Genomic DNA, 22,377 nt, shown 5'->3' on the forward strand with positions numbered 1-22,377 from the left:
GAAGAGAAAGAGGGAGCAAGTACTCTACCTCTGAGTTACATCAGTAGCCGTTCCAATCAAGACTATTTTTTAAGGCAGATTGTGTATCTACTTTGAACCAGCCACTGTTCTCAATTTGGTTGTAACTGAACAGCAGTCCCACAACTGTTCTTACGGAGCTCAGCCTGCTGCTGGCCTCAAAGACTTGTACAATGAGGGCATCTGGCACAGGAAAGGTTACTACAGACTGATGCTGTGGGCCAGCATGCACCTGCCAAATTTTCCTCAGCCTACCTAGGACAGATTCCTGAAGATGAGGTTTGGATCTCATGTATACCTTTAGAGGAGGAAAGAGAACAGGTTAGTTGTTTGAAAATAAACCACTGAATGGAGGTATCCCCCAAAGAAAGAGTCTTCACAGGAAGTAAGGGGACTGGGTATTGTTTGCCAGGTTAAAAAAACAAACAAGCAACAGATACCTACATGATGAATGTTTCACTGTGTGTACTTTGTCTCTGATTGGCGGGAAACCGAAATAACACATGCTATGGAGCTTCTGCTCTGTAAAATAACACCATATTAGCTATCCAAAGGCTTGACATCAGACCATGTAAATGATGTGCCCCTCCTCTGGCAAGCTAGTTAGTCCCAAGCCAGCTTCTTTACAAGGGATCTACACACAGACACAGTCGATAAGCACTAAGCACACACATGCATATGCATACATATCTAGCTTCTCTTTAATAATGTATCTGTAGATAGTCTCGTTTTACATAGTAGTAGCTTCGACTATTTATATTTATCTGTGTAGTATACGTATTCCTGTACACTCATCTCTATAGAATTACATAATTAAAAATTTACATGCACTTGTATATCACATATATAGAAAGATTAATATACATCATGAGAATAGCTGGGAGCTGTGGCTTACATCTAAAACCCTCTTTTATTCCTATCAGTCCTGGGGCTTGAACTCAGGGCCTCAGCACTGTGCCTGAGCTGCTTTTTTTCCTCAAGGCTAGCACTCTACCACATGAGCCACAGCGCTACTACCGGCTTTTTCTGTGTATGTGGTGCTGAGGAATGGAACCCAGGGCTTCATGCATGCTAGGCAGGCACTCTACCACTGAGCCACCTTCCCAGCCCACATCTATAATCCTAACAACTCAGGAGGCTGAGATCTGAGGCTTATGGTTTAGAACCATCCAGGCAGACAAATCTAAGAGACTTATCTCCAAATAACCAGCAAAAAGCTGGAAGTGGATATGAGGCTCAAGTGGTAGTGCCAGCCCTGAACAACACAGTGAGACTGAAAGACCCTGAGTTAGAAAAGAAAAAAACAGGCAATCTACAGTATAAAATTTAAAAATGAGATATATATTTAATATACTATATAGTTTACATTCAGTCATATAAATTTTATATAATATATAATATATCATAAGCTTACATAATAAAATATAAAATTGGGGCCACTAGCTCTTGCAGACTTTGTGTCAAGTTAGAGGTGTAAGCTGGCCACTAGTGACTCACATCTGTAATCTTAGCTACTCAGGAAGCCAAAGTCAGGAAGACTGTTTTAAGGCCTGTCTAAGCAGAAAAGTCCACTAGATTCCATCTTCAAAATACCTAAGAAAAAGCTTGACTGGAGGCACGGCTCTCACACGTGCAAAGCTGGAGTTCAGATCCCACTTGCATTACCACCATCACTGCCTCTCCCCAGATTAGAGCTATAACAAGTCTTACGTTGTACCCAAAAGAGGTAAATAATAGTTGAGGTTAGTTACAATGAAGCCTCGCTCCTGTCCATAGGCTGTATTAATTGACTACAAAAAGGAGCCTGAAATAAAATAGGGCTAGTGCCTGAGTCACTTGTCTTTTGTGGTGGTCGTGTTTTTATGCTGATGCTTGGCTTTCTCAGTCATGGCTGGCCCTCTGGCACGTGAGTCTCACATCCAATTCTGACTTTCTTGCTGGATGGTGGGAGATAAAAGTATTGAAGATTTGTCTGCACAGCTTGTCTTTTACTCTCAATCTTCAGATTTCAGCTTCTTTAAGTAGCTAGTGGCTCCACTGCCTGGCTTTGTTACTGTTTTGCTTATTAGTTTTTATTGACATATATTGTTCAAGATTAATTGTACTTACAAACTGACATGTTGAATTAAAACTCCTTTGAAAATAATAAATATTATATAAAGTAAGATGTTTCACTGTGATACTTCCATAAATGTATACGGTGTAATCATTCACGCTGTCATTCTTTCTTTCCTCTAACCCTTCTCCTCCCTCATCTACCCCTCCAGAAATCCCTCTTTAGTGATATTTGTTGTCTTTATTTTTATGTATGTGTGTATATGTGAATATTTATGGATGTGTGTATGTATGTACTTGTATGCGTGTGTGTACTTATGTGTATGTAGGCGTGTATGGGTATATATGTTTGTGTGTATGTGTGTGTATTTATGCGGGTATGCATGTGTGTATGTATCTGTGTGTATTTGTTGGTACTAGGACTTGAACTCAGGACCTCCCTAAGCTTTTATGTTCAAGGCTGGCACTCTGCCACTTGAGCTACTGGATTTTGGTGGTTAAACGGAGATAAGAATCTCACTGACTTTTCTGCCTGGGCTGGCTTCTAACTTTGGTCCTCAGATTTCAGCCACCTGTGCCTGGCTGTTTTTGTTTTTATTTGAAAGTTTTTTCTTCTAAATTCTTCAAATGAAAGAAAAAGATGAGTATTGCTTTTGTGGGTCTGGCTTGATTTCGTTTAGCATGATGCTTGGCTGTTCTCCTGAATGTCCCAGTTGTGTCTCAGTGAAGAACTTCAGGCAGCCTGGGAAAGGTGGAAGAGGACGGAGGCTGGGGCATGCACAGGAGTGGGGCTAAGGAGGGATTTGGGAATCGTGGCTTTAAGAGATCACTGCTGTGTGGGTGCTGCTGGGATAGGAGCAGCGCCCACAGCGGATGGTTCAGAATGCTCTGAGATTTGGGAGTGGGCATTTGCCACATTTGAACTGTGTTTCTAAGCCAGCATGCACAAGGTGGGTGCTGCAAAGGGTGCTTCAGTTTAGCACATTTCTCCATATAAACAAAACCACTGTTTCGGAGAGAAATGCCCAAGATAAGAATACATCTGGTGTGGGGCTGTGCAGAGCTTGCACAAGCCCTCAGCATCTCCCTAGAGTATCAGTAGCCAGGGCCATCTGCTCATAGTAGAGCAGTTCCATGTGCATTTAGCACTTAGGGTTTTTAAAATCTTTTTTCCTGTTAAACTGAAAAGCCTGTAAAGTAAATTCTGTATCTTGTCATAACACCTGGATCCCTGTCTTGCTCAGGTAATACTTGCTGAATGGTGATGCTGATAATTATTGTCTCACTAGATGTATTTAACTGTATAATTACATATCTGTGCTAATGATTTGATCTGGCAAGAACTATGATCCTTCAAAACTTTGCAGTTCTGGAAAATACGTTCCATAGCAATATCTTTACATTTATATGCTTTCACAAGTATGGCCAGACACTTAAAGGGTAGGCAAGCCAGGTGCCAGCGCCTCGCACCTCGAATCCTAGCTACTCAGAAGGCTGAGAACTAAGGATCACGGTTCAAAGCCAGTCAGGGTAGGAAAGTCCCTGTAAGACTCTTATCTCCAATAAACCACTCAAAAAAACTAACAAAAACCAGAAGTAGAGCTGTACCTCTTAAGTGGTAGAGCTGAAGAGCTCAGGGACAGTGCCTAGAGTTCAAGCCCCACAACCACCACCATCACCACCACCAACAAAAATAGAACAGTGAGACCTGCTAAAATTGGTCTAGGATGGGAAAAAGGAGGAAGAGACCAATAGAGGGGATAAGATTGATAGGAATATATTGTAAATATGTGAATGTCATGGTGAAATCTCTGTAACTAATATATGCTAATAAGAAAGAGTAGGCAAAAGATACATTCAATTATATTCTTTTGCAAAATGCACTGGGATATGATAAATTATACAGAACTCTAGACACACAGTGAAACCAAAAGAGGGTACTCTTAGGAGAGAAACAAAGGTGCAGTGCCTGCCTGTGTGCCTCTTCATAGTTACATAAAGTAATACACACACTGAAAGGAACTCCAGGATATGGAAACAAGAGACTTCTCTTTTTTCTCCCCTCCGCTTTTTTTTTTTTTTTAGATTTTAGTTTGTGATATTCTGTTTTCTTTTATCTTAAGTATGGTATATTCAAAAATACATCTTTAGGAGGGTTGAAGGGAAGATACAGAACTCGAGGGAAAAGGGTGAGAAAGTGCAGGAGTGCAGCTCACTGGACATGGGTGAAAATGACCTATACAACTCGGGTGGAGACGGGAGGCAGAGGCCGGGGGAGTGAGGGGCAGAAGACACTGCACAAAAGGAAATGCACCCATTGCCTGACTCATGTAAATGTAATCCTTCCATACATCACCTCTATAATAACAATAATGTAAACTTATAAATCTTTTGCACTATATAATAGGCTAGAGTTTGCTCTATAGTGCAATATAATAGACTTAAATATTAAAATACTCAGTATAAAAGAGTGTGAATAAACAATTCTTTTGCTTCATCAGAAGCTAGTATACAGTAGTAGTAAATGTAATATGTGTAAAAAGCATAGGCCAGTCAATGTTTGCTGTTACTCTTTTGTGTATGAAGTATTTCAAGTTGAAAAATTAATGAAACGTATCTTACTCAACATCTAGTCTATAATGAAGTTACACAGAAATGTATAAAAGATTTTTTAGGAAATTGCAACATAGTGGGAATTTTACCTATTCTGAAGATAAATTCTACCTTGTAGTTATCATAGCAGTTTCCCAGCTGAAGTGTCTTACCTGTCAATAGATACTGCATCATATTGTGGCTTGCTTATTGTTTGTTAAAGGTGATATGTCTGATTGTTTGTTCTTTACCTTCAAACTAACAGTGGTTTATCCGACACTATCATTCTGGATATAATATCGAACTACCTGGTGCTTCCCAATAGAATCACTGTTCCTCTTGTCAGTGAAGTGCAGATAGCTCAGTTGCGGTTTCCTATACCAAAGGTAAGCATGCTATAGCGTCTATAACACTAAAAATACCTTAAGGACTTGTGCAGACATGGGTTATCTGGGGTGGTGTAATTCCCCAGGTCTGTCTGAAGGTCTGCATTGCCACCTTTGTCCTGATGCAGTGGTGACTGTCCTGCTCTCCACCCTCTGCTGAACAGGTGTGCCTGTGACTCAGAGATCTCAAGGGGCTCATGAGCCTCAGTTGAGCTCCTTAGAGGTTCTGCAAACACTACTGTAAGTCATAATGACAGCTAGGAGCATCTTGACAGCCTCAGTCATTTCAGAGGGTATGTGCTTTGTTTGTCCTTTCTGGGATTGTAATTGCTCGTAGCAACATGAGAGACGAGGAAGGTTGTGATAGGATGGCGTGTGTAGGTGTCTCTCGGACATTGGAATGTGATTACTGCTGGTGTCAGTGTGCAGGGTGGCAGCAGAGGCCCTTGGATAGCAGCTGTCTGTGCAGAGTGGAACAGCAGAGCTGGAACTTGGTGGACATGTGGCAGAGCATGACTAGCGTCAAAGTTGTTTTTTTGTTTGTTTGCTTTTTGGTGCCAGATCTGGGCTTGATATCTGGGCCAGAGTGCTGCCTGTGAGCTTTTATGCTCAAGGCTAGCACTCTACCACTTGAGCCACAGCTTTATTTCTGACTTTTTTGGTAGTTAATCAAAGATAAGAGTCTCACAAGCATTCCTGCTAGGCTGGCTTTGAATCGCAATCCTCAGATCTCAGCCTCATAAGTAGTTAGGATGACAGGTGTGAGCTACCCTTCCCCAGCTTAGCATCAACTTTTACATCTGTAAAATGATAACTGCACTTGGCACACAGCTGGATCACAGACATACAGTCACCTTCAGTTGAGCAAACTGAAGTCTCACAAAGTGGTGAGGCTTGGTAGACAGGAAGTTCTGGTCATGAGGGTTAGTGGAGTAAGTGATTTTCACAATCCAGAGTGTCAGACACCAGATATGAGTCTGCATTATTTATATATATATATATATATATATATACATATATATGCATGTATTATTATATGTATGCATTATTTGCAGTAAGGAATACTACTGGTGCACACTAGGTTGTTTTATACTCACATAAGGAGTAAGCTGGTGCTGTTTCAAGTGTGTGTGTGTGTTTGTTTGAGTTAGAGAGAGAGAGACTGATGAACTCAGGGTCTCAAGCCCTCACTTAGCTTTTTTGCTTGGAGATAGTAATCTACCATTTGAGCTACACCTCCTTTGTTTCAGTTTTTGTTTCCTGAAGTAGAGATGTTTCCCTGATGCTTTTTACTTTTCCTGGCTAAATTAGATCTCAACAATAGTACATAAATCATCAAACATGCATGAACACACAGTAGATTTAATGTGACACTACATATTAGAATGTCTTTTTCTTTAATGTTAGATGCAGGAATCTTTCTTGACATATTTCTTTACTGTATGGACCTTTTTTCTCTGAGTGCAGTGAGCATTGAACCTTCCAGGTTCCAGCTGCCCTCCATCCCAAGGCTTAAAGGTCAATATTATACAAAGATGTTGCCAGATCATTTAACCTTTAGTCATATGAAAATATAAAGGAGAAATTTTCAATGTTTTTTAAGGGTGCTCATTCACAGAGAAGCTTATCTTGTGCTGATTGAGACAGGAATGTCACTCTGTAACCTTTTAAGAGTAGGGAGAAAATGGGACAAGACATCCTACTTTACCATCCAAACTTTACCACCTTTGTTTGCTTTGAAAGAAATATGAAGCTGGGCACCAGTGGCCCACACCTGTAATCCTAGCTACTCAGGAGGCAGAGATCTGAGGATTGAGGTTCAAAGCCCGCCAGGGCAGAAAAGTCCGTGAGACACTTATCTCCAGTAAACCACCAGAAAACTGGAAGTGGCGCTGTGGCACAAGTGGTAAAGTGCTAGCCTTGAGCTGAAGAGCTGAGGGACAGTGCCCAGGCCCAGAGTTTAAGCCCCATCATCAACAAAAAAAGAAAGAAAAATATGAGTGGACTTTTTTTGTCAGCTGTTTTAGAGAATAGACTATTTAAAGTCTACATGTAATACATATTTCAGAATTTCAGTTTACTCTTGGTTTAATGACAGTATTTCATAGGACTTTTCAAAAAATTGAGTGGTGTGGTTACTACCTATGAAGTACTTAGTGACAGGTCTGATGCACCTTCATGTCAGTTATTACTTAGAACTAGAGTGTAGAATCATTTGGTGAGCAGCATGGCTCTGTGTCTTCAGTTTCCTTTGGGGTTACGTTCACTGCCATGCTAGGACCTCTGTAGTCAGTGTTCCTGACACCCCAGTTCTTCCAACTGGGTCAGATACATAGCTGTCAACCAATCTCTGTAAATGAACCACAAATGCTTTGTTCTTCTTTTCAGGGTGTTTTAAGGATACATTTTATTGAAGCTCAGGATCTTCAGGGGAAAGATACTTACCTTAAGGGTCTCGTCAAAGGAAAGTCAGACCCCTATGGGATCCTCCGAGTGGGAAACCAGATCTTCCAGAGCAAGGTCATCAAGGAGAACCTGAGTCCCAAATGGAACGAGGTATATGAGGTAAGGGATTTGTCCTGCTGGGTTCCTTGGTGTGGTGCACTTGACACTGAGTTGGTGCATGGCCCTTTTCATTCCAAACTTCACATAGCAGTGTGGCTAATGTAAACCATTGCTTAAATTTTCTTTGCTTTAATTTCCCATCTTTAAAAAAGTATTTTCTCTTCCTCATAACAAACAAGAATGTTATGAGGAACATTTTTAAAGCTTAATTATATAGTGTTTTATATATACATATATACAATAAATAATTGGCAAAATATTCTTATGTATTTTTCTAATCATAAAATGTTACACGTGGTTATTAACACATATAAACACAAAGGTGAGATTCTTCTGTTGTATGAACCTTTCACTTAACGCATGCAGGCATGCATGGTATTTACACGCCAATGAACAGAGACCCCCTTGAGTTAAATGTCTTACTGCCTTGAATTTACAATTTTTCTGCTTCAGTCTTCCAAGTATTAGAATTAACACGTGTGGGCAGCTACACTGAGCTGAACTGTACATGATTTTAATTAACAACCATTCTTTTGAATGGTTGTGAATACCATCATTTACTCGTACTTGTCAGTGCAATATTATCAGCACACGTATAATGTGAATGTTTTCCACATGTGAAGCTCCTCAACGTGAATTGCTGGATCAAAAGGTACAGGTTTTTAAAGGACAGGATTCTTCAAAACAATAATGGATTTATGCTACTCCTGCTTCCTGACTCCCTGCCCTTTGTCAACCTGTGACTTCCTCATTTTCTTTTTCTCTGAGTGCTAACTGGGCAGTGGTTATTCTGTGGTTATTCTGAATGGAATTACTTCAGGGGTGCTGTATCCTGCATCTTTTCTCTGTCCTGGGCCTTGTACAGGGTGTGGGTGATGTTGTATTTGACCCAACAAGATGTAATGCACATAACCAGAAACAAGCACAGTGAGATGTTGCTATGTAGGCAAGTATTTTAGAATGCTTCAGACATCAGGAAGATGTGTGGTCTGACAATAAAAACAGCTTACTGCTAAAGTACATAGTCATATTTATTATAATCATCATAGCAGTAGATGACGGCTTTAGGGAGGCGGCAGTAACTCCTAACCATTCATTTTTCAGGCTTTAGTCTATGAACACCCTGGACAAGAATTGGAGATTGAACTCTTTGATGAAGACCCGGACAAAGATGACTTCTTAGGAAGGTGACGGGAAGTGTGGGAACTCCTCTATCACTGTCATAGATAGGAGCTTTCAATACATTTTAAAGTCGTTTTTAAATGTAATGTTTCACCTTCTGTTTCTCTCTTTCTTCTTCTTTCCTTCCTCCTCTCGTCTCCATCCTCCTCTTCGTCCCCATCTTCCTCTCCTCTCCCCTCCCCTCCCCTCCCCCTCCTCCCCCTTCTCTTCTTTTCTTTTTTGTCAGTCATGGGGCCTGAACTCTGGGCCTGGGCGCTGTTCCTCAGCTCTTTAGCTCAAGGCTAGCGCTCTGCCACTTGAGCCACAGCTCCTACTTCCAGCTTTTTCTGCTTATGTGGTGCTGAGGAATTGAACCCAGGACCTCATGCATGTGAGGCAAGCACTCTACCACTGAGCTACCTTCCCAACCCTCTTTTCTTTCTTTTTTCTTTTTCTTTTCTTTTCTTTTCTTTTCCTGTCCTGGGTCTTGAACTCAGGACTTTGGCACTCTCTCTGAGCTTCTTTTTGCTCAAGGCTAGTGCTCTACCACTGGAGCCACAGTGCCACTCCCAGCTTTTCCCAAGTAGTTTATTGGAGATAGGAGTCTCACAGACTTTTCTGTCTGGGCTAGCTTCAGATCACGATCCTCAGATATCAGCCCTCTTGTGTAGCTAGGATTATAGGCAAGAGCCAGTAGTGTCCCATCTTCTGTTCTTCAAGTATTATTATTTCTTCTTCTTTTTTTGGGGGGGGGGGGGTCCAGTCGTGGGCCTGAACTCTGGGCCTGGGCAGTTCCCTCAGCTCTTCAGCTCAAGCTAGCGCTCTACCACTTGAGCCACAGCGCCACTTCCGGCTTTTTTCTTTTTGCTTATGTGGTGCTGAGGAATCGAACCCAGGGCCTCAAGCATGCAAGGCAAGCACTCTACCACTGAGCCACCTTCCCAGCCCACTAAGTATTATTATTTCTAAAAGGGCCTTGTTGTGTGTTGCAGTAACAGCTAGCCCAAGGACCCCTTGAGTCAGGTTTAAACACATGAGAGGTCCAGAGGCTACACTCAGAGATGCCTATGTGCAGGTGCCTACAGGGGTGCTTTGTCCTGGTTTGTAAAAGTAGCTTTTTTTAGTTTGGCCTATACATTGTGATAATAAATGTCAATTTATTTTGTTTCAGTTGAATGACTAATAGCTGAAAAAAAGTGAGCTAAAAAAAAATTATAGGGCCAGTTTGTTGGATTTAGGCCTGTGCCCGTAGTACTAGCTACTCCAAAAACAGGAGTAGGAGAGTTTGCAGTCCTGAGCCCAGCTGAGACAAAAGCACCAGACCCAAGCTACAAGCGAAGGGCTGGGAATGTGGCTCCAATGATAGAGTGCTTGGCTAGCAATGAGGTCTTGAATTCAAAGTATCACCAAAAAATTATTTTTCTATTTGATCTTTTTTCCCCCTTGGTATTAGGGCTTGAAGTCAGGGTCTTAATCTCACGCATAACTTGTTCATTCAAGGCTAGCATTCCACTACTTGAGCCACAATCCCGCTTCTGATTTTTTACTTGTTTATTGGAGATGAACGTCTTACAGACTTTTCTGCCCAGACTGGCTTTGAAGTGTAATTCTCAGATATTAGCCTCCTCCTAAGTAGCTAGGATTACTGGTGTGAGCCACCAGTAACAGTCCTTCTAATCTATATTATTTAACCTTGTTATTGTGTGTGTGGAGGGAACATGGCACCAGTGGCTCATGCCTATAATTCTAGGTTTTCAGGAGTCTGTCTGAGGAGTCTGTCTGTCAAGGTTCAGAACCAGCCCTAGCAGGCAAATACTCAAGAGTCTATCTTTAGTTAGCTAGCAAAAAGCTGGAATTGAAGATGTGTGGCTCAAGAGGTAGAGTGCCAGCCATGAGCAAAGGCCCTGAGTTCAAAACCTGAGTTAAAACCCCAGTGCTGGCACGCATGCGCGTGTTAGCGTACACACACACACACACACACACACACACACACACGCACGCACGCACGCACGCACGCACACAGAGATATAGGAGTGGGTGACATTGCTGAGGTTTAGGAGTGGGTGACATTGCTGAGGTTTGTGCTTTTTCTGAAGTAATCTTGTATGTTATACCTGATTTGAGACTATCTAAGATTTTATGTGTTGTGTTCTGACTTGGGTATCTGTGGCTGCAAAAGAAAACTGAAGTAAAAGCAACTTCAAGAGGAATGTTGTGAGATCAAATGTGTTCTGGTAAACTTAGTGTGTAGACTGGAGGCTAACAGATCAACCAGGGTTAGGAAATGAGGGTTTACACTAAGACCTAGACTGCAGGGGCAGAGGGAAGGGTGTGTAAAGAGGAATGCAAGTACAATCGTCTTAGTCATTCTCACTCCTGTGGGGGTCGCCATCCTTTGAACCGGAGAAAGGTTTTGGAAATAGAGCAGGGTTCTTTTTGGAAATTGAGCCCCAAAGGCCTCTGTAGGACTGGATACTCTGTGTGTCTGGAGTCTGCAAGCGCAGGTGGAAGGTCCGAGTTACAATTCAGTACGAGAGCAACTGATCCATGGGGATTGGGGATCAGGAATGGAGCAGCACCAGCGGAGAATTTGTAATGTAAGAGAGTTGAGCTTTTTTTTGTCAGTCTCTTGGCTTGGACACTGCCCTGTGCTTTTCAGCTCAAGGCTAGTGCTCTACCACTTGAGCCACAGAACCACTTCTGGTTTTCTGGAGGTCTATTGGAGAGAGTCTCACGGAGGGGGTGGGAAGGTGGCTCAGTGGTAGAGGGCTTGCCTTGCATGCATGAGGCCCTGGGTTTGATTCCTCAGCACCACATGAGCAAAAAAAGAAAAAAATAAAAGGATATAGTCTCACAGAGTTTCCTGCCTGGGCTGGCTTTGTAACTGTGATCCTCAGATCTCAGCCTTATGAGTAGCTAGGATGACAGGCGTGAGCCACCAGCACCTAGCCAAGAGTGCCCGGCGAGTTGAGATATTTTTAAATATTTTCAGTGCATACTTCATTGTAGGAAAGACTAGGGTTTTTTAAAAAATCATTTATTTACTTATTTATTTATTTATTTTTGTCGGTCATGGGGTTTGAACTCTGGGCCTGAGCACTGTCCCTCAGCTCTTCAGCTCAAGGCTAGCATTCTACCACTTGAGCTACAACACCACTTCTGGTTTTCTGGTGGTTTATTGGAGATGAGTTTTACGAATTTTCCTGCTTGGGCTGGCTTTGAACCGTGATCCTCAGATCTCAGCCTCCTGAGTAGCTAGGATGACAGGTGTGAGCCACCCAGCGCCTGCCTTTTTTTTTTTTTTGTCGGTCATGGGGCTTGAACTCTGGGCCTGGGCACTGTTCCTTATCTCTTTAGCTCAAGGCTAGCGCTCTACCACTTGAGCCCCAGCACCACTTCCATGATTTTTTATTTTTTATGGCTCTGATTTCAGCTGAGCCAAACTTGGAATTCTGACTTTTAGAAACTAAATCTTAGTCTTGTCCTCACTTCTCTGGACGTTGTTAGGAATATGCTGGGTAAACCTTAAGGAATGCAGCCTGTTTCCTAGCAAACTCTAGCACTTGGTTGCATTTCTGGAGTACCTTTTCAATGCGCATGTTTGAGGTCATTTTAGTCACAAAATGTGGGTGTTCTAAAGGTGTTTTCCTGTATTTTGTTTTTCCTATAGTCTTATGATTGATCTCATTGAAGTGGAGAAGGAGCGCCTTTTAGACGAAGTAAGTTTTCTGCAGTGAAATAAGCATTGCCTCCTGTGTGTGACCCCAGAAGGGCTGCGGCTCACTTTCCCACTCAGCCATTGTGGGGAAGCTGGACAAGAGACATGTGCTTCACAGATACAGAGAATCTAGCAGGCCTGTGCTAGAGTGGGTTCAGTGGTAGAATGCTTGTCCAGCATGCACCTTATAAGCACTGAACATGCATATAAGCACATACATGCACATTCATACATACACACAGAACGTAGGCCTTTAACAACAAAGTAAAAATGAAGTTAAGAGTCACATGAGATGGAATGCCTAGAATACTTAGTATGTGCTAGAAATTCTTATAGAATACACAACTATCTATTGCAGACAGACCTTCATGCCAAGGCAGGCATTAGGGCAAAGATGTAGGTGAGCCGCTCAGTAATGAGGATTGTCACTGTAGCTGCAGTGAACAGCAGAGACATACATGCACTTAGCCTGTTAAAGGTACCTCTAAGTGCTACAAAAATGTACAGCAGAAAATACTTCTAGTGGAGATGTTACTAACAGAATTAAACAGGAAGGGTGGGGAGGAGGGGGGGCAGCAGGGGGCGCTGGGGAGATGGGAAGGGGAAACAAAGGAGGAGGCAACAATGCTTAATAAGAGATATACTCATTACCTTGCCCATGTAATTGTAACCCCTCTGTACGGTATTTTCATAATAAAAAAAAAAAGAATTGCACAAGAAGAATGTGAATTGGCTTCCAAAAGGTGAGTAAAATTGAGGCACATGAAGTTTAAAACTAAATCAGTATTTTGACTTTGCAGCCTTTAAAGCAGAATCTTCCTGCCCATGAGGGTTCAGTGTCCATGTAGCAAGTGATTCTGTGTGCCTTCTTGGACTCTGAGCCGGAGGCTTCTGTGGGACTGGATGCTTCGTGGGTCTCAAATCTGGAATCACATGTGAAAGGGCGTCTGAGTTAAATTTCAGTACGTGAGCACCTGCGTCCAGACATAGCACAGTGTTGAACAGAATAGACAAAGACCTGTGCTCTGCCTGGCCTTTCCTTATTGGATGTTTGAAGACCCTCTTTGGTTATCTCTTGTGATTTTGTTTTGTTTTTAATTGTTATTTTTAAGGGGTTGTACAAAGGAGCTATAGTTTTATTGTTTTTTTATTTTTATTTTATTTATTTATTTTTGTTCATTGTGGAACTTGAACTCTGGGCCTGGGCACTGTCCCTCAGCTCTTAAACTCAAGGCTAATGCTCTACCCCTTGAGCCATAGCACCATTTCCGGCTTTTTCTGTTTATGTGGTGCTGAGGAATTGAACCCAGGGCCTCATGCATGCGAGGCAAGCGCTCTACCACTGAGCTACCTTCCCAGCTCTTAAAGAAGAAATGAAATTTTGCTTATTTTTATTTATTTTTTTGTGTGTTGGTCGTGGGGCTTGAACTCTGAGCTTAGGTGCTGCTCCTGAGTTCTCCAGCTCAAGGCCAGCACTCTACCACTTGAGCCACAGCACCATTTCCGGGGTTACAGTTTTATAACTCAGGTTGTGAGAACAGTGCTACTTGGGCATATCCCCTTCTTGGCTTTCCCACACACAGCATGATGGTGGTCATAACCTCACAGGGGTTTTTGTGAGGGTGAATAGATCCTTTAGCTTGTCTCTGGGCAGTCAGGGCAAGGTCATTACATACTCAGGACAGACTAAGTGCAAATTAAGTCCTTCTGTGCTGTTGAAGAACTGTCCATGCACACAGTCAGCACACAGTGCCGTATTGGTAGAGACAGTTTCAGTCCGCAGTTGACACTCATAAGAACTTCTGCTGAACATAGCACCTTTTTTCAGTGGTTCTCACTGGACGAAGTTCCCAAAGGAAAGCTGCACTTAAAGCTGGAGTGGCTTGCACTATTACCGGACGCATCGAACCTCGACAAGGTGCGTGAAGGGTCTGTTCTTAATGACCAATCGCTCAGGATCTAGGATCAGTCTCTGACCGTGTTGCTACTTGACAAAAACAAAAAACAGAACAACACACACACATACACACATAAATGTATGTCTGTATGTAAGTTTGTGTATGTGTATATAACACTAGTCTTTATTATGCCATTAGTTACTACAGTAATGTCAGGAATAAGTTAAAACATTAAAGAACTGCAAGTTATTATACTTGTTCTATAAGATCTTCAAATTTGTGCTTGTAATGGAAGAGATTCGGAATGATATAATCATTGTGTGAGTACTTTTAGTAAATAACCTCTTTTTTTGGGGTGGGGGGCTGGCCATGGGGCTTTAAACTTGGGGTCTGGTGTTGTCCTTAAGCTCTTTTGCTCAAACCTAGCACTCTCCTACTTTGAGCCACAGCTCTACTTCTCATTTTCTGGTGGTTAATTGGAGATAAGAGTCTTGCTGACTTTCCTGCATGGGCTTGATTTTAATCATGAGCCTGAGATCTCAGCTTCCTGAGTAGTGAAGATTTACAGGCATGAGCCCCCAAGACCCAGCTAATAAATACTTTTTAAATGTTATTTCATACACATCAAAGGGTATGAAATAACATTTGAGAGATACTGTTTCTGTTCTTGGTCTGTTGAATGCATTGAATGGTTTATTTCTCAGCTTTTTCTCTTGATCATAAATGACACAGTACAGTCAACTGGGAACAACCTGTCCTTGGTGAACATGAACCTGCTGAGATACTTCCTTCCTTTCTAGGTGCTGGCAGATATCAGAGCTGACAAAAACCAAGCCAATGATGGTCTTTCTTCTGCATTGCTGATTTTGTATTTGGATTCAGCAAGGAACCTTCCGGTAGGTTATACAATAACTCATTTGGGTACTTTACTCCTGGTAGCAGATCTTGCTTGGAAATCTCTACTTTGTTCAGTCATGATGTGCCATGTGGTTTTGTCTGGCTATGTGTTCAATTCAGTGCAGGAGAGTAGCAAAAGAGAAGTGTGAGTTAACATTTTGCAGGTTCACCATTATTTCTATTAGAACTTTGTTTGCTAAAATGGGAATAGTCTCTGTTTGGAACAGGAATGAAATAAAACTGCTCTGAGCACAAACTCCAAAAACGGGGTGCAGTACCCAGAGCTGCTGAAGCCAGGCAGCCACCAGGGTGCCAGGTGCAGGTTGGCGCTGCTGGCCAGACATGCTGACCTTCAGGTAGCCAGGGTGGTTCAGAGAACAGAGAGGACACACAAGTGATGTTTCACTGCCCAAAAGATAGTTTTGTTTGTTTACATCAGCATTGTTTTGTTCTTAGAGAAAACACAGTCTTAAAAATAACAGTTGGGCTGGGAAGGTGACTCAGTGGTAGAGTGCTTGCCTTGCATGCCTGAGGCCCTGGGTTCGATTCCTCAGCACCACATAAGCAAAAAAAGACAAAGAAAAAGAAAAAAGCTGGAAGTGGTGCTGTGGCTCAAGTGGTAGAGCGCTAGCCTTGAGCTGAAGAGCTGAGGGACAGCGCCCAGGCCCAGAGTTCAGGCCCCACGACCGGACCCAAAAAAAGAAAAAAAATAACAGCTAACTTTGGAAAAGGGAAATCCTACCAATCCAATCATTTTAGGCACAGGGTGATTCTCCACTGTCATGCTTTAAACCCAGTATTTAGGGTATGTCATTGTTATAAATGTGACATTGTTTGTTAATTTTTCTGATCATCCTATCTTTGTCTACTGGGTAGACATTTTTTAATTTCCTTGTGCCAATGGCTGGTTTTGTTGAAAGGAAGACTACCGCTGCCAGGCACAGAGGCTCCACCTCCAACATCTTTCATTGCATAATTATTTTTACTTAGTAAATCTCATCACAGAAACACTTGGCTTTTTCAACACTCTGTTTTGGACCTTTCCAGTATAATCCAACCTTGCTGTGGGAAAACTGTGTTTCTTTGTGGTTGATAGAATGGTTTTCATTTAGCATCTTTCAAGTTTTTAACATTGTACATTTACTTAGACTTTTCAAAAAAAGTAAATGTACTTTTTGAATCAATATATTTTATTTCAAGTTAATAAAAATACAATTGAACATTTATTTTCTACACTGGGAAGATGTAATTGTTGTTATAACTGCCTGTAATTGTACTCTTTCTTTCAATGAGGATTTCTTGACTGATTTTAATTTCTTGAATTCTTAACTTTTCTGAATGTTTGATCAGTCCGTTTAGGTAAAGTCTATGACCTGTTGAGCATGGTGGTACATGCTTGTAATCCCAGCACTTGCAAGGCTGAGGCAGAAGGAGCATGAATTTGAAATCAGCCTAGGCTTCTAGTGAGATCATGTCTCAAACAAAATAAATCTGTGACCATATCTGTTAGAATTTCAATTTGCATAAGGTACTTTATTATTATTTAGCCTTTTTATAGAATTTCTTACCAATAGAACTTTCTGCTTTTGATCATGGTAGTGTTTACTATACACTGTTGTTTATAATGTCTGATAAAAGTAAATTTCTTGTATATTTTATCATAGAAATAACAGAGGTGGCCAGGCTCTGGTGGCTCACACTTATAATCCTAGCTACTTAGGAGGCTGAGATCTGAGGATCGTAGTTTAAAGCCAGCCCAGACAGTAAAGTCCATGAGACTCTTTATCTCCAGATAACCACCAAAAAAACAGAAGTGGAACTATGGCTCGGAGTGGTAGAGCGCTGGCTTTGGCCAAAAAGAAAAACGCTCAGGGACAGTGCCGAGGTCCTGAGTTCAAGCCCCACAACCAACAAAAAAACAAAAGAGAAATACTGGAGTTCGTGAACTGGCAAGAAAGGATTTGGCCTCTCTGCAGAACTGTGTGCTTTGTAATATCAAAGTGAAATTCTAATACTGTCACATAAGCAAAGAGGCAGTGAATGCGCTGCCCTTCTGTCAGGGGAGTACTCTGGATGTGGCAGTGCCGTGGCTGTTGGAGGCACAGCATCCCCGCACAGCCACTACTCCGCGAGGTATCTGGAGTAGCCGGAGCCTTGGCTGGCCAGGCCCTCTGTGTGGGGGTCCTCCTCGAGACTCTGTCTCAGCAGTCCTGTTTGTTTGTGCTTCTGTGCTTCTGGTGTGTACACACTGACCACAATCCACCATTCTTTGCTTTCTCTTCCCATCTCCACTTTCCTAAGAGTATCTACGAGGGAAACTTTGGGTGTGGCTACTTAAAAGAAAGGCGAGCGTCGGGACTAGTGTTTTGTGAGAATACTACCTCAGTCTATAGAGCACTATTTGTGAGTCCTCCAGCTCCTTCTTCTTCTGCCCAAGTGTGGCCTGGAACGTTTGTGCAGTCTGTTCCTTGGAATGATGTGCATGCCGTTTTCCGTTCCTTGCATGATTTCAGTTACTGTGTCTTCCCTTGGTGCTGTTTTTGTAGAATGTCACACTCTTGGGTAGTGCATCAGACATGAGATGAGCTAACCTAAGATTCTTCAACTGCTACTGACCCATAAGAACTAGAAAAGCAAAAAAACAAAAAACAAAAAACAATTTTAAAAAGTCCTTTGAGGAAGAAGTAAAGCCATAATGCTAAAATTTATCATCTATAGTTCATGTCAATCTGAGATGTGAATATTTCTTTTACAAGACTTTCTTAAATCTCCTTTTTCCTTCTGACCAAGTATAACAGTGTTAGAAACTGGCCCCCTCCTGTCTGTACCTTATATGTCTCTCTTGGTCACTAGACAGGGTCATGTGCAGCCAGGGTCACCCAGCTAGCGAGAGCCTGCCTTCTACCAGTGGCCTGGCCAGAACCCTCAGAGCAGAAAAAAGCTGCATTGGGTTCAGCTTCTTTCTAAGAAGGAAGAATTAAGTTTCCTAGAATAGTTGAGCATTTTGTTTTGATCTCATTATATCTGCTTCCTGTGCTGTGTATGGGGCCTTTACTCCCACTAATATCCTGGTTGATATCTAGTCTTACTCTATGATCATTGAATACTACTAATAACTCACTTATTAGTCTAGAAAGTCACTCTTGAGACTCACATAATAATCAGTGACATTCCTAAAGTCCTCTAGTCCTTTGGGTCCAGTAATGAAAGGACTTGGCGTTTTTGTAGAGCATTCCTTTGTTTCCAAAGGCTTTCCACATCCACCCTCAGTTTATTATCAGGGGCTGAGGAGGACCATACTTAAAGAAGAAGTATTTGTCTCATTTTCTAGATGAGGAAAACCTTGACTCCAGCAGGTAGGCAAGTCCCTTGGCACCTTCCTGGCCTTGTCCACTTACCTTTGTAAGGCCTTTTTAAAAGTCAGAAGGAAGTCAGTGTGGGAGAACACTCCTGTAATTCCAGTACCCCAGTGGCTGAGTCAGGAAGCTCTTATGCTTGAGGCCAGCCTGGGTTATATACATACTAAAATCCTATCTCAAAAAACAGAAGTCAAGAGGAGATTAGCAGTGATGTATATATAATGTTTTAAAAAATCACTTCTGGCCAGCGCCAGTGGCTCACGCCTGTCATCCTAGCTACTCTGGAGGCTGAGATCTGAGAATTGCGGTTCAAAGCCAACCTGGGCAGGAAAGTCCATGAAACTCTTCTCTCCAATAAGCCACCAGAAAACCTGAAGTGGCGCTGTAGCTGAAGTGGTAGAGTGCTAGCCTTGAGCCGAAGAGCTGAGGGACAGCACCCAGGCCCAGAGTTCAAGCCCCACGACCGACCCCCCCAAAAAAAAAATCACTTCTGCTTCTAGTATTTCTTGGTGGAAAACATCATAAACAGTGTAAATGACAGTATCACTGTGCCATTTGCACTCTGTCAATCTTAGTGTCTCTTTTAACTTTTCTAAGTTGCTTTTTCCTAATCTACAACTACTTCCCTGTCAGATTTGTAAATTGCTTTGTAGTATTTAGCCTATGACATTTCTTGGTTCTCAAAATTATTTTCTTTGTACATTGTCAGAGCACATTGTACTTTATAACTAGGATGCATGAGACACGTAAATGCTCATAGAATAAATGTGGGCACTTCCTTTTTACCCACTGGTTTCCTATAAGAAATCAGATCAGCTTTCTCAGTCTTTGACATCAGACTGAGGTATCATCTTACTTTCCACTTGCTTCAGACAGCTTTAATTGCCATTCCAGGGGCATATTGGCAACCTAAAAATGATGCAGCAGGACCTTACTGGGTTATAAATGGCCCCTTTTATTATAGACTCCCAGGACTTGACCCTTCTCCTTCCAAACTCTGCCCTGCCCCGCCTTCCTGACCAAACCCTGTTCTCCAACTTTAGGCCTGCACACTGAGGGTATTCTGACTATGATGGCCAGGACAGCTTTAGAATCTTAGGCTTATAATACTGTGTTTACAAGTACTTTCCAACATCTAAGTGATCAGGCTGTGAGGGATCCATGTGTGTATCTAATTTAGTCTGTAAAGACAGCACAGAGGCCACAAGTGACTGAGACTAGAGAGCTGCAGCCACGTCACTTGATGTGTTTATGGACGCACAGCTCTGTGCTTGGAGTTCATCTGAAGCGAGGGGCATTTACATAATGCCTGCTTTAAGTGTAACCATGAGGTTTTTGCCCACTTGAGTGGTACCTATCTATAATCTTAACCCTAAGGAGGCTGAGGTAGGAGGATCTGGTCTATGTAAAATGTTGCTAGCCTGAACAATATAGCAAGACCTTGTTTTAAAAAACAACAAAAACACTTGACAACTCTATAATAGCAACTCTTGTATTCACCCATAAGGACAAGTATGCCTCTGTTATTTTGGCTTTTGCTTAAGCAAAAAAGTATAGGTGCTACTGCCGCCTCCGTGGATGGTCAGGGGTCTAGAAGTACATGGAGCCTGCCTTCTGCCTCTCAACCCTAGATACCAGTCCAACGCATCTCAGTTACTAGTCTGTCTGGCCTCCAGGCCGTGCAGCTTGCTGTGATCACACACAGTTCCTCTTGCATGCCAGTTTCACACCACAGCTGCTTTTGTCCCCATAACTGATGCATGGTACACTACCAGGCACATTTGGTCCAGCCATCTCTGCCTAGCATGAGCTTCAGGAAAGGCCTCACTCTTGAAGGCAGCCTCCTATGACCCATAGTGTGCAAGCTGATGGCGAGTGCCTTCTCCAGGCACCAGCCAGAGATGGAAGAAGTGGTTTTATGTCTTTGGAGAGCCCTGCAGACTGAACAGATACCTCGAACTGAGTATCATGGACTCCTGGCTTCCCAGGTGCTCCACCTTCCCACACACTCAGCACCAATCATAGAAGACTGGGAAGCTATCTTCCTCCATGACCACATCTGCTGCTTGACACAAAGGTACACATCAAGTTCAGTTTGCCATCTGAAGTTAATTACAGCTACACTGATAAAAGCCTTTAACTTCAAAACATTAGTCCAGGAAGTAACTTGCAAAAGAATTCAGTCTTACCTTTATGAAAGTAACAGGTTGAAAACAACTCAGTGGGGCTGGGAAGGTGGCTCAGTGGTAGAGCGCTTGCCTTGCGTGCATGAAGCTCTGGGTTCAATTCCTCAGCACCACATAAGCAGAAAAGGCCAGAAGTGGTGCCTGTGGCTCAACTGGTAGAGCGCTCACCTTGAGCTGAAGAGCTGAGGGACAGCGCCCAGGCCCAGAGTTCAAGCCCCACGACCGGACCAAAAAAAGAAAAAGAAAACAACTCAGTAAAAGGACACCAAACCCAAGATGTAGGATACAATTTAAACCCAAGAGAAATGACCTTTTCAGCCTCTACGGTGGGTTCACACAGAGCGGCCCTGCTTTTGCAAGAAGGCCTGGCTGAGGCAGCACCCAGCACGCCTCAGATGACACCCGAATGGCAGGGATACGGTAGAGGCTCACTTGGCAGAACCTTTCCCCAGGCTTCACTCCGGCATTCCCAGCTCACTAAGGCCAGGGTTGAGAATAAAGGACTGCTGAAGATAAATGTGTTTTGATATTTCTGGATTAAGGTCACTCTAAGGTAAAATTCTGAACATAAAGAAGAATTTAATAGTTGTGTGTGCTACTTAATTTGGTTTAAATTTTGTTTATTTTCATAATTTCCATGTCATTAACCTTACATAAACTCCTCATTGCATGTTTTATTAACCCTTGGTGTATTCGTTTTCTTCTGATCTGAAAGAGTAACCCATTAGACTTTAACCCCGGTGTCTTGAAGAAGTCTGCAGTTCAGAGAGCTTTAAAGGTAAACGAAGTGTTCTCTTGAGGTCATGGTGTTAATCAAGACATATTGAAAGAGATGATACTTGGGCTCTCGTAAGTATGTGGGCAGATTTCCTCCCACCTTAATGTAATTGTCCGGTAAAAAGAGATCCAGCTTTTGTTATCCAAGAATTGGAAAGAAGAAATTAATAATGTACAAAAATATGATAAATTAGATTTCTTTGTGTCTCTAAAGCAATTGAAACATCCATATTTTGTTTGGATTTGTGAAAATGGAGACCTAGTTCTATTTATAGTCTTGTCCAACTTTTGCGATATGATTTAAAGACCCACCTTACAAACTGTGCCTGCAACATCAATTAATCACCTCTTCCAATATGTTGAGTAGGGGCCTCTCTGAGTCAACAACCTCATGTCTTTGGTGCTGTGGGTTTGGGTAACAGATCTTTCCAGAAGCTTTAAATTTTCAAATGAGGTATATTGAAAACTAAGCTCCACCCCCTAAAACTTGACACTGCCCTGTATTCTGTAACTTGTTTGTTAAAAGTTCAATCACTTCAATGCTTTTCCCCCCAGGTTTAAGCCTAAATAAGGAAGGGTGTTAAATATGATTGTCTTAAGAAAATTCCCAAAGAACCAGGAAGTTTTTAGCCAGTTTCACGGGAGAAAAGTTAAAATTTCAAAGATAAAGGACGCTGGGGAAAGAAGGCTTTTCAGTGCTTGTACCTGATTCTGAGTGGTGGTGTGTGGGTCAGGGGTTGCATCCTGTGAGTGCAGGTCAGCACG

The 22,377-nt window shown here is 42.3% G+C and overlaps 1 protein-coding gene across 2 annotated transcripts in view; it reads left to right on the forward strand.

Annotated features, from left to right (window-relative positions):
- Nucleotides 1-22,377, forward strand: part of Esyt2 (extended synaptotagmin 2) — a 96,372-nt gene that overhangs the window by 49,272 nt on the left and 24,723 nt on the right. The window contains exons 8-14 of one of the 2 annotated variants that reach the window (XM_042701015.1): nt 4,931-5,051; nt 7,440-7,616; nt 8,721-8,803; nt 12,448-12,496; nt 14,324-14,413; nt 15,194-15,289; nt 21,551-21,613. In XM_042701015.1, coding sequence (XP_042556949.1) covers nt 4,931-5,051; nt 7,440-7,616; nt 8,721-8,803; nt 12,448-12,496; nt 14,324-14,413; nt 15,194-15,289; nt 21,551-21,613 — 679 coding nt within the window. The remainder of the gene's footprint in view (nt 1-4,930; nt 5,052-7,439; nt 7,617-8,720; nt 8,804-12,447; nt 12,497-14,323; nt 14,414-15,193; nt 15,290-21,550; nt 21,614-22,377) is intronic. The other variant, XM_042701016.1, reaches the window with a different exon arrangement.

The sequence above is a fragment of the Dipodomys spectabilis genome, unplaced genomic scaffold (assembly GCF_019054845.1).
Source record: "Dipodomys spectabilis isolate Male_0828 unplaced genomic scaffold, ASM1905484v1 ptg000277l, whole genome shotgun sequence".
Classification (NCBI taxonomy): Eukaryota; Metazoa; Chordata; class Mammalia; order Rodentia; family Heteromyidae; genus Dipodomys; species Dipodomys spectabilis.